Source organism: Manacus vitellinus, unplaced genomic scaffold, assembly GCF_001715985.3.
Source record: "Manacus vitellinus isolate BGI_N305 unplaced genomic scaffold, ASM171598v3 scaffold_17_pilon, whole genome shotgun sequence".
In the NCBI taxonomy this organism is placed as follows: domain Eukaryota; kingdom Metazoa; phylum Chordata; class Aves; order Passeriformes; family Pipridae; genus Manacus; species Manacus vitellinus.
In genome coordinates, this window is record NW_021939256.1 from 13,226,170 (window position 1) to 13,242,616 (window position 16,447).

Consider the following 16,447-nt stretch of genomic DNA (forward strand, 5'->3'; position numbering starts at 1 on the left):
AATCATTCTTACTCCCTTTTATTTAGACCATTGTAAGGAAACAAAAGGTCTGCTTTATGAATGCAGTAACAGTGTATACTTTCCAGACATCTGCCTGTTCTTTGATTTCTACCTAGTGTGAGTCAGCTTCCTCTGTCTGCAAGGCTAGGAAGCGAGCTGTTGAATGAACAGTGATGCTTACTGCTGTTCAGAAAAGAGGTGTTAAAATATACAGCTTGCAACATTAAAATTTATCACTGTTTTACAAGAAGCAGGACAGATCCTTACTGTAGCTTCATTTTTCATTAATATATAGATGAAATAAACTTCTGCAATTAGGTTCTGTTTGAATAAACTTTTATCTCTATTTAAATAGGCTGTTTTGTGGGCCAAACCTATGTTTAGTTACTTCTATTCTAGAAGTATTCTATTCAGAGATTGCTGTCTGGCCCTGCTTCTGACCTCTCTGTCTGACCCACTTTGAAGTGTTTATGAGCTCCTGACAGGTATAGCTGGGTGGCCGATCCTTGGTTTTGATCCTTATTCTGTGGGGTGACTGACATTTGATCACACAAAGGTGTGATATCTGTATAATATCTAATAAAATATCGGAAAATCGCCAGCGACACACAGAAAGAAATCCATTCTTGCATGCTTAGTTGGTATTCTGTAAGCAGATGGCTAGAACATCAGCAGGGAATGTCAGAGGTAAAAGCAACCAGTTTCATGTTAACTAGAAGAGCATAGAGGAATGATACTGACAATGTGCTTCAGACGTAATCATCTAACTTAAGTGTAGTGCTGTGGCTTAGAAATGCTTTTTGTTTTGCTTTGGATTTGATGCTTTCAACCACAAGGTTTCACTCTAAGCTGGGCAGCTGAACAGGAAACTTCAAGCAGTACTCTTGAATGTCTTCCCTGACATCGCATGGATGGTTTGGAAGAAGGGAAATATGTGAAAAGAGAGATGAGTCTGGTTTTGTTCATTTCTATTGAAAAAATAGCATAAAATTCTTCTCAAAATGTGAAGCGAGATGTACTGGAGTTAAAGGGTTTATTGTTTAAAAGAATGGTATTGAGCAATTTCCAGCAGTGTAATACTTCACCGTTATTAAAGGCTGATATAGTAATAAACATGTTAATCTCCTCAAACTGATTATTTTCAAAATGCTTCTTCTGTCTTTTCATCAGTTCTTGAAATATATAAAACTTAAAGCAAGAGTTAACAGGATCAGATGGAAACAAACCTTGAAGTTCTGTCAGTTAATTAAGCAGCTCTGGCTGTGTATGTCAGTATGTTCTGTTTACGCTGTTGTTTTGCTGTTTGATGACTCGTCACTTGACCACCCGCAGGATAGGCACGTATTCTGAAGGTGAACATCATTTGCAAAATTAGTCATAAAAAGCTTGCATATGCAAACTGTAATCTATGCATAAACATTGAACACCCCCTAAGTTCCGTGAAGGAATTTGTCTTTGCCAAATGTGTGATGAGCCTATGAATTTAAATGAGCTTTCAGATCCCTACCCTGAAAAAACGTGACAGCGAAGCAGTGCTTCCAGGTAGCTTTAATGTTGTTTGGAGATGAAGGTGACCGGCTAGATGCTAGCTCTGCATTCACAGAGCTACTCAGCAGCAAATGAGCTGGGCACAACACTGTTTATTTAGCCTGAAAACCATTAAGTGTATTTCAGTCAAAAGCCTGCATTGACTGTACTGTTCTTGCAAAGCAAGCAGGTCACACCACTGATGTTTTGTCATTGCAAAAGTGTTTGAAGACAACTCACCCCTTTCTGGAGGGATGGTTGGAGCTCAGGGACAGGTTGCCCCTCACCCACAGGCAGAGACTCCCTGGCAGCACCATGGGGGCTTGTCTGGCCCTTCCCTGGGCTTCACCCTGGCCCTGGTCCAATGCCAGCACTTGGCTGAACATCTCTCATCACCGTGGTCTGAGCTGGTGACCTGGACCTCCGGCAGCCAGCATGAGTCTGCCCACTGGCAGCCCTTTTTCAGGGCTCTCTTTCCTGTGGGAGCAGCTCCCAGACACCTGTGACTTGTCTTCTGCAAGATAACTTAATGAGGGCATTTGCATTCCATGGCTGAGGAAATAGTGAGGACTGAGAGGATGGTGCATTCATTTCTCCTGTGTGTATTGATTTTCTGGTGTTGATATTCTGGCTCCTGGCATTATCAGCCTTGAAATTTCACCAAAAGGGTCATCAAAACAAAACACCTTTCAGTGCCATGCTTGGGGATTTTAAAAAAACTCAGTTTCCATGGGAAAAAAAAAATAAATCATGAATGAATGTTGTTAGCAATGAGGGACCCTTTAGGAGAACAGACGAGAACAGATGAGAGTTCATAGTTCTGTCCTGAGGAGAGATATTACCTGTGGCATAAAGTCTGTGCTAGCCACAACTGGAAGCAAAAGCAGCACTTAGATATGTAAAAAAAGGGTTCAGTATGGTAAAAGTTGTGATATGTAGATTTCTAGATGTCAGGAAAAATCCTTAAACTGTGTCTGATTTTGTCAAGGCCAGTAGCAGTGTTTTGGAAGTATTCAAAGAAAAAAGTCATCATAACAAAGGGGCTGCCACTAGACAAAAAAAGTATAAACAATCAGTATAAAATAAAAGATGCTGCTGTGATGGTTTTGCATTTGGAAAGAAATACAGTGATGTACTCAACAACTTGGTAGGAAATCAAGTCATATGAAAATATTTTTCAGTTTTTAATGGGGAGTAGGTTTGGGTTAAATAACTTTTCAAAATCAGAAGATTTCAGTAAGATGTTTGATGCAATGTGCACAGCGTAAAAGTACTGACACTCCCCATGAAAAGAGCACAGTCTAATGGATTTTGATTGGAGTAACTGGAAATTAGCAGTGGAGATGTTCAATGAACTGGTATGTGTTTCATGTTCTGCAAGAACCACATCTCCTTGTTTATGCTATTATGTATTTTGTATTAATGATCTAGGAGGTATGTGAAGACATTCATAGACAACCATTTTTGCAGAAATCACAAATATTGGTCTGATAGTAAATACTGTAATATGGAATACTTTATAAATTATATTAATCAAGAGAGTTTATAATAACTGTCTGAAGAGTCATAATTCTGGAAGCAAAGAGTATGGGCCAGAGCTAGAATATTTCAAGGCTGCAACTTCAAAAAATATTTTGGAGACAATAGGAGACATGAAACGGCAGACAGGGAACTCCAGGAATGTTACAGCAGAAAGTTGTGCAGTGTAAATCATGGATATATTGAAGAGAATAAAGCAGGGGGGTAGGTGTGTGCATGTCTTTGTTTAGTGGAGCAAAATTTTAGGATTTGTGTCAAAAAAACTTTGAAAAATGATTGAAGGTTGTTTAGGTTTTTGAGAAGAGAGTGTAGAAAATACTTAGGAGCAGGAGATTTTTGGAGCTGTTTACCTGATCAAAGTTATCTGTGTTTGCAAGGAACAGAGTATGGACATTAATCTTGAGCTGAGAAAGATATAACAGGGCCAAGACTTCAAAGTAAGAAATACACAACACATTTTAACAGTTTTTAACAGTTTTAACAGTTCAGCTAACTAACAACTAGAACAAACTGCAGAGGAGTTGATGAATTCTTCACCTCTTTATGTCTCTGTAATCAAAATTGAATACCTTTCTCTGTGTGTATGAATAAAATTGATTTATTGGTCTTAGCACAGCTAATAAGATTGGTGGAGATTACTAACATAGGCTAAATTTAAGGAGATAATAGCATGTAATTTTTAAAAATCATCTCCCCTCCCAGTCAAGAATCTAAGTTAGCTTGAAGAAAAAGCAATTTACAACTATTTATCCTTGTAGGTGTATTTAAGAGAATGATCATGAGGTCTGGGTGAACAGTACCATAATTTGACAAACAAGTACCCTGTTGATCCCCATCTCTATCAGCTTCATAGCTGTTTCATCATTTTATGATCAGGAGTCACAAGATTCCTTTCCTGTAGGTTATCTCTTTATACATTTCAAGGGCAGTTGAAAATTTAATTATATTTATTAATTATTTGTTATTTGTTTATTTGTTAACTTTGTTGTGAAGCAGAATGCATGTAAGGCTAATTGCTTCTTGAGCTCTTACTGCTGACTTCCTGACCTGGTTTGTCAAACTTGCTAAATAGATGATTAAAGATATGCCAGAGGAATCTGAAAACAAAATCCAACCCACAGGAAATCAGATTTCATTATGATTCTATGATTCAGTACCTTAAATGACATTGAAAGGGACAAAAATATCCCTATATGGGATTACAGGGGCAGAAATATTCCTATAGTCCTTTACTGATCTACAAATATATAATTTTTCTGCAGGCTGCTTGAACATCAGAAGAAGCTTAACAACAAAGATGGACATTTCTTCCAGTAAGACCAAGATTTAGACCTGCAGTTCCCTCCATAGAAAACAGAGAGAGAGAGAGAGGGAGAGAGAGAGAGAGATGCTCCCTCAGGAATTCAGTATTAGATTCTGTGAATTGCCTTGAAGGAGTGTTTCTCTCTACTGAGAGTAAGGCACTAAGCTAATTTTAATGTAATGAGTCATATCAGACTACTTTTATTTCTCTGTGTCATTCTGTTGTCAATATTATTCAAGAGATCAGACTAGATGGAAGAGTATTTGGCCTTTAAATCTATAAATTCTTTGAATTATGCTACAGTAAAGAGTTGCTAGTTGTGTAATCCTGTACATGTGAGTGAATCAGTATTGGTAGTTTACATAACAAAACAGGAATGAGCAAATAAATAAACCGTTATTGCCTCAAGCCAAGAAGAGGTTGATTTGTGAAACATGCACTTTAAAAAATGTACTGTACCAAGCATTTGAGGATATTTTGTTTGTTTGCTGCATAGCAGCATCATGATACTATGCAAGATACTCAAACACAATTACCACCTTGCAGAATACAAGAGTCCTGTGTTCTTTAAATGAGCCAAGCTAACTTTAACTAAACAAGTTTATCAAGCTGTAGAGGAATGGTGTGTAACTGCGAATCACTGCTAAAGTCATCTGTATAATTCAGGGAAAATTCTGACAAAGAAATCAACTTAGATGTGAGATTGAGAGAAGGGAACTCAAATAACAGTGTGACATATACCATGGAAAATCTTCAGTTGGAGAATCCAGGGAGGATGTCTACTTGCTATCCTTCTACTGGGATCCAGAGGAAGAAGAGAGAAGTATTTAACCCTACAGTATTGAAAGGCGCTATAACGTTGTATTCAGTACAGATTGTGAGCTCTGTCTTTTAGCCCTAGGACTTAAAAAATCTCAGCTACAAGTGACTTGAGTGGTTGAGAGGAGAGCAATTGGTTTTGATGCTTCAATTGTGTTCTTTTAAGCCACCGGTGATGACAAAACAGGAAGGAAGAGGTGTTCTTAAGTGCTATGCGTATCTTTGGATCTTTTAGCAAAAAGAGAGGGAACAAGCAAGCAAGCATTTTGCATTTGTCTAGCTGACTAGCCCAGTCACAATCTTCATAAGAAGTTAAGATTCAATTTCTTTCACAATTGTCTTTTAGTGAAAGAAATGAAAATTAACAATCCACGTTATCACACAAGTGATAACTTCAGGATTGAAATGCGAGCGCTTGCAGCCTGCATGACGGAGAGGGTGGCTGAAGGCTCTAGGTGCAAGCTGGGCATGGCAAAGTATTCTACAGTGCTTCACCAATTGCAGTTCTCTAAAGCCACCTCTGGTTGCAACCTTCTCTTTTGTACAGTGGAAACAGAGGAAGGAAAACATTCTTTGGAGGGAATTCTGGTGTGGTGAACAGCTTCACCAGGATGCTTAAGCAGACTGGAATAGTGGTCTGGTCTGGAGAGAAAAAGGAGGGGAAATATTCCATGTCTCCTGATGTCCCCTCTCTTTTTTCCCTTCTCTCATATGATTCTTTGGCTTGTAGTTGACTTTATGATTCTTCCTATGAAAACTTTTTCTCTTGCTTTTTCTCTTACTTCCTTGAAAACCTTTGCTGCTTTTTCCTATGGCCTTTGTCCAGCATTTCTGGGTTTCAAACACATAAGCAGTAACCTAACACTGAGTGTCTGCATCACTGTGTGTCTGGAATTATAACCGTCATAGGAAGATTGTGAACTAGCTTGCATTTACTAGCCATGGTACAACAGGAGTATGGTAATGTCCAATTGTAGCTCAGAGCATTCACCTCTTCATTAACTGTGTAATAATAATTATTAACAAGTGCTGACCCATCCAGTACATCACAAAATAACAATTTTTTCTGTTAGATAAAGATCAAGTCGGAAGAATAAACTTTTATTATGGAAAAAAAAATCTATTGTTTGTACAGATATTTTTTCCATATTAGCAAAATACCTCCACCAAGAACCAGTTCAAATGAAACATTGCCAGTGAACATAAGCAATGAAAATACATCGATCTCTTGGAAGTAAACTTGCTAAAATGCCTTAACATACGAAATAAAACTTTCATTTAAGAAACAAAGTCACATTAACATTTTGATGAAAAGTCAATTGTATATGTCCTTCTCAGTTGCAATGTGTCAAATCTGAGATCCTAGCAGTAGGAAAATGGTACTTCTTATTTTATTCTTGCCTAATTAGTGAGGCTAGAAACAGGTATGCTTTACCTTGAACGTTTACTTCATGAGTCATCTTACTGTTTATGTGATATGCCTTAGTATGCAAAATAAAGAACAGTCCATACCTATGTGAATCAAAATTATTTTTAGATCTCATCAGAGTGGGAAAAAAAAGAAAATTTTTAGTTCAATATTTACTTAGCGACAAAGCAAGATTCTGTCTTGATTCACTGAAATAAAGTTTTTTTACAAAGTATGTGTAGGATCAGTTTCACAGGGCCTCATATAACTTAGTACTGTGCTTACAAGTGCACAAATGCTATGAGGAATGTGAAGTTTTCCTTATATATGAGAGATAGCTGAGGTAGCTGCAAATATTCGAAGAGTCTGTAGCCCTGTGTTGTCATGCTCTACTCAAGGTCATTAGACCTGAACAGAAGTAATTATCCCAGGCAGAGAATTGGATTAATGGTTACATTTCTTCTGGTGCCTTCGTGAATAGAACTGCAAACTCTGCAGAAATACACGTTGTGAAACAAAGAGAATGCATCATTCTGAGTAACACCTGCAGATCATGCACATTTTGAGATCATCATTTCTTCTGGCTTATCTGTCTCTGACTCTGACTAGGGCTTTTCCGGATACCTTCCCTCTCCTCACTGACTGAGGGTTCTAGTTTTTGTGCTTAGCCAGAATTAGAAAGAAGGGGTTTTTTTGCAGAGTTCTTGTTGATCTGTTTTCCAGAGAAATAGGACCTGAGTTTAAAGCTGTCACAAGTAAAATGGGCAAAATGAAAATGTACTGATGTAAGAGACCTTTGCAAAAGGAAGACCATAATGCCAACAAATGATGAAAAACATGTAGGGTTTGGGGTTCTTTTAGTATTCAATTTGCTTTTAAGTTAATATTTTAAAAAAATATTTTGTCAAATGCAATAATAAAGTAAGGGGACAGTACATATCAAAATGGTCTGCAAAATTTCAAGATTTGCAATATTCCATGTCTGTATTTTCTCTTTTATTTTCAGTCTAACAACTGCTAAAATTATAGCTAAACATTTAAAATACATTAAAAAAGAGATTTAGCCTATTCTACGTGAGTTAGACTGCATTTCCCTTAAAGTCCTCTGAACTGGCCTTGCAGCTCTTTTTTTATTTGCTGCATACTACTCAGATATTGAATAGATTACTGTACATAACTTCTTCTGATATTAAGTTTAGCTTAAACTTTTTCTAACCTTGAAGAAGCTAGGTATTACTTGGAAGCATGTATATATTCCTGTCATATTCTTCAAGGAACTGATTAACTTTGGAGGCCATACCAGGTCTGAGTGCAAACCTCATCAGAATGTTCTACAGTATTGACAATAATGTGTGCCTTGCACACTGTTGCTACCATACTAATTTTATTCTCCTTAAAGAAATTGTGGGCATTTCATTTTAAACTTTAGGAGCGTCTTCTACTTTCTTTACTGCCTGCTCACATTGCCATGGAAATGAAAGCAGAGATCATTCAGAGGTTACAAGGACCGAAGGCGGGTCAGCTGGAAAACACCAACAACTTCCACAATTTGTATGTCAAAAGGCACACCAACGTAAGGTATTGTACTGTAACAAAATGTATCAACAACATTCAGAAAAAAAAATGAAAAGAAAGTGTTAAGTGAGCAATTAAGAAAGCAATCCTTTTAATATGATTTTCAACAATTTAATGTTTATTATCTGTTAATCTGATCAAATGCTGACAATTCCATGTTCCAGAAACTCACAAAGGTGATGATAAAATGAAGTTGTTGAGAAAAAACCACACATTAACAGGCTCTTTTCATGTCTTCTTGGTCTGTTCAACCTGGGGGAGACTGAGGGGAGACCTCACAGCAGTCTACAATTTCCTCCTGAGGGGAAGAGAAGGGGCAGACACTGATTGACCAGTGACAGGACCCAAGGGAATGGCCTGAAGTTGTATCAGGGGAGGTTTAGGTTGGATATTAGAAGAAGGTTCTTCACCCTGAGGGTGGTTGGGCGCTGGAACAGGCTACCCAGGGAAGTGGTCACAGCACCAAGCCAAGTTCAAGAAGCGTTTGGATGATACTCTCAGGCACCTGATGAGACTCTTGGGGGTAGTCCTGTGCAGGGCTGGGCGTTGGACTCAATGATCCTTGTGGGTCCCTTCCAACTTGACAGATTCTGTGATTTTTCAAGTTAAAATACTAAATCTTGCTTTCATGTATACCAGTCAAAATTGTAATTCACGTCAGTTGTATTATTTTGATTTTGTATTTTTCTTAACTGGAACGATTTCTCAGGCTTTATATCATGTAAATAGAGACAGCTGTATGACGTATGTATTTTACAAAGTACCTGAGAAAAAATATTCTGAAGGATCCAGTTATTTATTAATTCTAAACTTTAGTAGTTAAAAAAATAACTCACCATTTATTTCAGACATTCTTCTTTACAATTTCTTTTGCGTGGCTTTTTGATTGGACAAGTTAGTTTGAATTACATTCTTAGATATTTTAATACACTAACAAATATAGGTACAGAATGTCTATAAATACCTGTAAATATAGGTATACTATAAAGGTAATACTTGGGAAGATAATACCTATGAAGATCAGTATAGGTATATATTACCTATAATGCCTATATTACCATAGCACCTATTTAGGTAAATGTAGGTTTGCCTATAAATATAGTTGTATTTATTGCTCTTCACTTAGCAGTGGCTGTTTTGGGTACAGGCATACCCCTGTGAAGTCCAGAATGCTTACACTCAGATTTAGCTGTTGTTTGATAAATCTGAGTCCTGCGGAAGAAAACTGTGACCAAGATTCTGTTCAATTCTATTTCTGTCTAGCATCTTGTATGCTGATATTGTGGGATTCACTCGCTTGGCCAGTGACTGCTCACCAGGGGAATTGGTGCACATGCTAAATGAGCTGTTTGGCAAGTTTGATCAGATTGCAAAGGTGAGTTTCTGTAGGCTGCTACTGTTAGTTTAAGTAAGTAAGTCATTAAAATATTTTCTTCTTCTCGGGATCTTCAAGCAGTATTTCTGAGACTTTGGCAGGAAGATTGGATTTGAAACATGAAGGAGAAAACTCTGTCTCTGGTCTGAGTGCATCAGTGTATTTCTATCAGTGTGACAGTCTGTGAAACTCAAGATAGCTCTCTCCAATAGGACCAATAGAGACAGCCTATGGAGACCAGTAAAGCTTAATGGCAGATGAATACTTCTTTCAATAGCTTTCTTACAATAACAAGGATTATGAAACTCAAGATAGAAAAGTGTTAGTTTTCTGATCTCTGGAAAAGCATTTAAGAGACTGGAGGAGGAGAGAGACAATATTGATTGAAGCAATTTTAATCACTGACCGCAACCTCTTGATTACTCAAGGAAAGAATAAAAAGCAAGTAGAAAATTTTCTTCTGTTTATTTAGGTGCTATTTTTAAAAAATTACATCAAACTTTATGTGTGAAGGTGAAATCAGAAACTCCAGAGCATATAAACATTTCCTGAGATATTAGTTCAAAAACTATTGTTCAGTATTAGTTTTAAAAACATAAAAACCTTTACATGAAAATACATTGAATTATAGAAATACTATTATGACTGGTAGTTTCTGGAAGTGTTCCATAGTACATCTTCAAAGATGTAAATGTGGAAGGCTAGGTCTTTTGATTTCATATTTCAAACAAAAAGGCTTTATTTCAATTGAGAATAGGATAGTTTGGCCCAGTTTTTTAATCTCAGCTCTGTACAACTCTGCATATATATGTATTGCAGTGTATGTACTTCCCAATTGTGCCCCTTAAGGACCATAACAGGTGGAGGGCTCATCCATTCAAAACCCTAATAGCACTTCTGGTTTAGCAAGCCAAATCCTTCTCTACTGAAACAAGATTAAGTAGAATTTGCTAACATCATTCAAATCAGACTTTGTAACAGTAACCCTACATTTATGTATTTCAAGTTGAAAGTGACCATCTCACCTTGCTTTTTCCTCTAGGAAAATGAATGTATGAGAATTAAAATCTTAGGTGACTGCTATTACTGTGTTTCTGGACTACCTATATCTCTTCAAAATCATGCCAAGAATTGTGTGAAAATGGGACTGGACATGTGTGAAGCCATTAAGTAAGTGCCAAACTTATTGTTAAATATTCAACAATAAAAATCTCTCTTTTATCTGTATCTGTGCTACTGGCTGAAACATTCAGGGCTGCAGTAGTTGGTGTGTTTCACTGAAAGGTCCAGTGTGGTTATCTTGAACTCAGCCTCAACAAAGAAATGTTTTAAAATGTTGTGTTGTGCAAGGCTATGTCATCACTACCCCATAAAGATGATTAATGGCCTGGAACAGTGCTCGTATGAGGAAAGGCTGAAAGAACTGGGACTATTCAACCTGGAGGAGAGAAAGCCAAAGGGAAAAATCTCATCGTTGTATTTAAGTACCTGAAGTGAGAGCACAAAGAAAATGTAGCCAGGCTGTTCAGTGGTGCCCAGTGACAGACCTGGAGGCAATGGGCACAAACTGAAACACTGGAGGTTTCCTCAGAACTTTGGGAAACACTTTTTTTCATTGTGAGGGCCACTGAGCACTGGCATGGGTTGCCTAGGGAGGTTGTAGAGTTTCCAGCCTTGGAGATGCTCAAAATCCAACTGGTATGGCCCTAAGCAACCTGCTTTGGCTGTGATTTAAACAGAAGGATGGACTAGGCAATCTCTAGATGTCCCTTCTGAGCTCAACTATTCTGTAATTATAAGATGGTAAATATCCCAATAGACATCACTTAACACTTTGAAGCTTGGCTTTTTTGCAGAGTCGTGATGTTGCCACCCACCTGTGAGTCAAACAGCTGTGAGAAGCCAGAGCTCCTGGCTCCTCCTAAGTTTGGAAATCAGTGGTGGTGGTCAGGAGCTGTTACCTGTCCACAATTAAGATACCTCACAGCCCTTAGCCTGTGGAGTGATATTGAGCATGTCCACCAAAGACATTTTTAATGGCTTAGAGATTTCTGGACTGAGACCTATTTCCCATGTTGTTAGATAAACAATATGTGTACCTTACTAAACCCCACGTTTAGGTTTAATTTCACCTTTTCTGTATAGATGAGGACTTCCTGAAACATTTGTTTCAGTCAACACATTGAGGTACTATAGAGAATTCTGTGCTTATCAACAGTATTTTGAATTTCTGGGTTACTCTGTATATCTCTTTTTTTTTCCCCATAAAAATTGTGCTCGTTCTGTCTTTGAAACAGAAAACAGAGCAAAGTATTTGTGAATCATAATATGATTGCATTTGAAATAGCAGTTGTAACTTATTTCAAGTAACTCAGGTAATAACAGGAGACTTGATATGCTTGTGAAAAAGAAATATGGTTGCATCTGATGGATTAACATTTGTAAGACAGCTGAGGATACAGCTTGAAGAATCCTCTAGCTTATTATTGAAGAGTAGGTTGGGAACAGATTATAGACAACTTCAGCAGTTGTGGTGATGATGGCACTTCAAAGTCTTGCAAAAGGGCAGCTTTACCCCCTCTCAGCTCTACACCTGACTGCTATCAGAACTCTCAGTGCATAGCTGAAATAACTCTTGTAAGCTACCTGCCCTGTCTGAGTTCTACCACCACATTTCAGGGATGTCTGCACATCATGCTGAAGGATCTTAAACCTGACTACACTGAAAGTTCAGCTCAGTGTTGTAGTTTATTTGTTAAGTGAGTGTCTTACTCTGTTAGCTTATTCAGAAAACATTTTGTGAGGAAAGAACAATTAAAAAGCCTTCCGTGTCTTTTTTTTTCTTCTTTTTTTTTAACCAGGGTCAGAAAATTATACTTAAAATAATTGTCTGTAATTCATACCTGAAGTTATTTTTAGGTTTAAGGGATTAAACTATTGCAAATGGTTACTTATAGCAGTTATAATTAGTGGCGCAAATATCTTTTCTGTAGAAAAACTGAGTTTTCTTTCACTAAAATTACGGTAAATCTAGGTGAGCTACACTTTGCAAAAGCATGTATCATGTGGAGGTCTGGATATTTGGGAGTGAGTACAGAAATCAGGTTGCTGCATTTTCTAAAATGTGGGGGTTTTTTTCATCCATATGTGGTTGTACCTTACATTGCGTCCAAAAAGCCCATTTTTTAGATGGTACTTGGAGTACTTCTTCTTGACAAGCTTTAAAATGTACCGATTTGGTTGTCTCTTCAGTTTTTTTCACTGGATTCTTTTTCACTTAGACATACTAGACCAATACTATAATTAAAACATTTGCTTCCCTAGCATATTAGGAACTAAAGCTACCATCCCTTCAGTAGAGCAGCTGGTAAAAGAGTGTCAGTCCTGAAGTTCTGACCCACTCTCTTCATTGGCTTAAAAATGTTGGATTTTTTTCCCCAGCCTAAAATGAAAGCTTTCTGATTTAGATTTCAAAAGACCTGTGTGCTGTGTGAGAAATGTGAGTTAAAAGTATTTGCATAGAGTTTCTGATCAACCTGTTTCTTTGTTACTTAAGAGAAAAAAGTATAGGAAGCTGGTGGAAAAACAATGCTAAGCTCAAACCATAAAATGCCCTTCATGAAGAACTGAAAGTATAATATCACACATCATAATGCAGTGTTTTACTGGAGCTCAGAGAGCAATCTGTCAGATTCTCACACTTCAGAACTTCCCAGTTTTCTTGGAAATAACTTTCTGCTCAAGCTGCCATCAAGTATGTTCATTGTTAATGCTGTATGATCAGGTTCTCCTTGGTAAGAGCAGCCTTATAGACTAGAAAATTGTATGTTAGTTGTATAGCACATATGATCTGACTTTATTACTGTAGTTGGAAATCACAACGCTCCCATAGACGCCTGATTACCACAGCCTGTTTACAGAAGAAGTGAGGAATCTGTACCCTTTGGTTTCAAATGCTTTTGAAGTATTATGTCAAGTGTAACAGCCTGCCACGAAATTGCTGATTATTAATCAACTCCATATTTTGTTGTTTAATTGCTTCATCTTTGTATAGAAGCATCTCCTGACATACTTCTGTGCTCTGTAAAATGAGAAGTAGTGGTACTCTTGCTGTTGGAAGTGTGTAACTCAATATGTTTGACTCTATATAAAATATCTTTTTTGCCAGATACAAATTTTTGCTATATTCAGTCACTGAGATGCAAACTGCCCCTTCAGTGCGTAAGCTACTGAAATAGAGGAGTTTGCTGTTTAGATTAACAAATCTGTATAGATTTTACCACCTGAATATGGTTTCAGTTCCAGTTCTCTTTGAAGCAAAAAAGAGGAATTCTGCCAAATTGATGGATGATCTGTAGTATAAAGTCTTATTCATTCTGGTTAGCTAATGATGTGTAGCTCCATTTTGAGCAATTCAACCTCACTATGCTATGGATTGTTTCCATTTAAACGTGGATCATAGTCCCATTGATTAATTTCTTTGCTACTCTGCACTATGTTGGAACAAATCCAATGTTTCTTGTAGTCTGCAGCCTGCTTGCCCAGGAGTGGGATGCTCAACCTATCGATCCATAGATACCAGTGCTGCCTGTGATGTTAAGAGCCAGCCACCTTAACTGGGTTCTTTAAGGCTAGAGCTTATCTGTTAAGGCAAAATATGTTTATTTGTGAATATATGGGTTGTCTTCCTTCAGCCCAAACTCCACTCCTTTGTCTCTCTGGTGCCTTCCTGTTTCTCAGCCGCATGTTTCTCAAAGACTATCTTTGATTTGGTAGCATGAAATGAGTTCCATTTCAGAGGAAAATAAAAGAAATTGTTGGATGAGATGGTTATACCATTTTGAATGTTAGATACAAAATAAAATATTTTTTTTAGGTATGTTTTCACTCCTGTAGGTCTAATCCCAAAGGAAAATATGCTTTTAAAATTAGCAATTTAGAGGGGAATAAATGCTCAAGGCTCACTGAATGTGTTGTAGTGTCTTAGATACCTCAGTCCATAGTTAGAGATGAAATAAAGCTCAGGTTGAGTAGGTGTTTTCCTAATGATCTGAACTCTTACTTGTGTGAAGTTGCTACAACTACCTGCAAGCTAACCATGCCTTTGAGAAACACAGAATCCTTACAAACTCAAATTTCAGGTTACAATAGGAAAAATACAGTCTTGATGAGTATTTTGGCTGCCTAGCCAGGGTGGGCACACAGACTGTGGTGTGCTGAGGGAAACTAGGAGACTATGGGAGAGAAAATGAAATAAAAATGGGAAATTTCAGATACGCTTGTGTAGGTAAGTTGAGTGTCTTATGGGGATGTGACAGATACCTTCTCAAATGCATTGTGTCTGTGTCATCATAGCAATTGTTCAAGGAGCACAGGAGAGAAGTAGTAGTAAACCCTAATTTGGTCCAGAGTTATAGTGCTAATTTAAAGTCTTCTGTGGTTTCTTTAATTTGTGAGACAGAAGAAAAGATTCAGTAGTGGTACATGTTCTACTCACTCCCCTCCTTAACTCCTGAGAGCTTATTATAAAGCAGATTTTATTCTACTTGCTCTGCAGAATATGGCAGGGTAGCCTTTCACCAATTTACTCCTAGAGGATAAATGTTCCTCTTCCATTTTGCCCAGTTTTGTAAAACACTTGTTTTCAGAAGTGCTAAGCTTGTGTCATATTTGTTGTACAGAGCAAAATGGCATTTGTCATTTGCCAACTGCTTACAAGGATCATTTACAGGCAGTTCATTTTCATGTGTGTCATCTACATGAGAGCAGTGTAAGATGGCAAAGTGAAAAGAGATACTAATAAACACTTGATAGAGACTGAAGGAATTAAAATAGTTTCAGTCATGCTCCTGTTACTTTAATTTCCCAGAAAAAGAACACTTGAGAACTAGTGCTTAAATGTAGGATTTACCATATCAAATTAAGCCTATTAAGTTCTGTGTTCCCATTCATTACAAAAAAAAGAAGATAAATGGGCCAACTCAATTCTGTAATTCAGAGCTGATGATTCTCATCACTGAGACTGAAGATGTTGCTAGAACTATGAACCTGACTTGTATACAGGAGCTATTTGTGTTCCTTATTCTGTAGTTGTTTCTTCCATTAACAATTTCTCCAAGATAAATGTATGTGCATGTTCCTTATTACTGGTTAGGTTTGGGTCCATGTGAGTTGGGATTTTAATACATAAATGCAGTTAAGTTATGATATTGTTAGATCTTGTTTCTTAGAGCTGTATAAACCTATCAATATCTGAATTAGTTTTATAACTCCTTACATATGTAGTTAGGTACCCGTATGACATATGTCTCAAAATGTTCTAGCTGTTGGACCTTAGTCACCCACTCATGATTCAGAAAAGCTTCTTCTGGAAAGGTAAATGCCTGTCTTATGTGTAGGGCTCTTCTGAGATTTGGGCTGGGTGAAGAAATACTTAACTCTGTCATTGAAAAGGTCAGAAGTTTAGATGTGGTCTGGACAGTGAGGGTGGCCTTTCAATCACCATATAATGTTGTAGTTGGTACAGCACACACTGAGCATGTGGAAGGCTGTTGAGCCTCATGTTCTCCACAACCTGAATAGGCACTGAGCCCATATTCCTGAAGTGTGTACAAGCCACAGCCTGTAGAATATCCTCAGGTGCCGTGTTTTTCATCCTTCCCTTCAGATATGACAGATAAGAGAAGGTCTTCAATGCAAATATTAGGGTCTTCAGGTAGAAGGGCACATGACAGTAGTTCCAGATCTCCAGAAGCTTTCTGCAGTCCTTAGGTTCTACCATGAGACCAAACATTTTCACTACTTAACTCAGCCCTCCCAAATAATTTCAGATGAATATAAAAGAAGGAGCTTCAGATCTGGACTTGAGAATTAATATTTCTACAAATTGTTGCAAGTATAG

General features: G+C 37.5%; 1 protein-coding gene across 1 annotated transcript in view; it reads left to right on the top strand.

The window, feature by feature from the left end:
• Positions 1-16,447, top strand: part of ADCY2 (adenylate cyclase 2) — a 215,090-nt gene that overhangs the window by 130,086 nt on the left and 68,557 nt on the right. Inside the window, exons 5-7 of the mRNA XM_029958905.1 lie at positions 8,026-8,174; positions 9,435-9,546; positions 10,589-10,716. Of these exons, the coding sequence (XP_029814765.1) occupies positions 8,026-8,174; positions 9,435-9,546; positions 10,589-10,716 (389 nt within the window). The remainder of the gene's footprint in view (positions 1-8,025; positions 8,175-9,434; positions 9,547-10,588; positions 10,717-16,447) is intronic.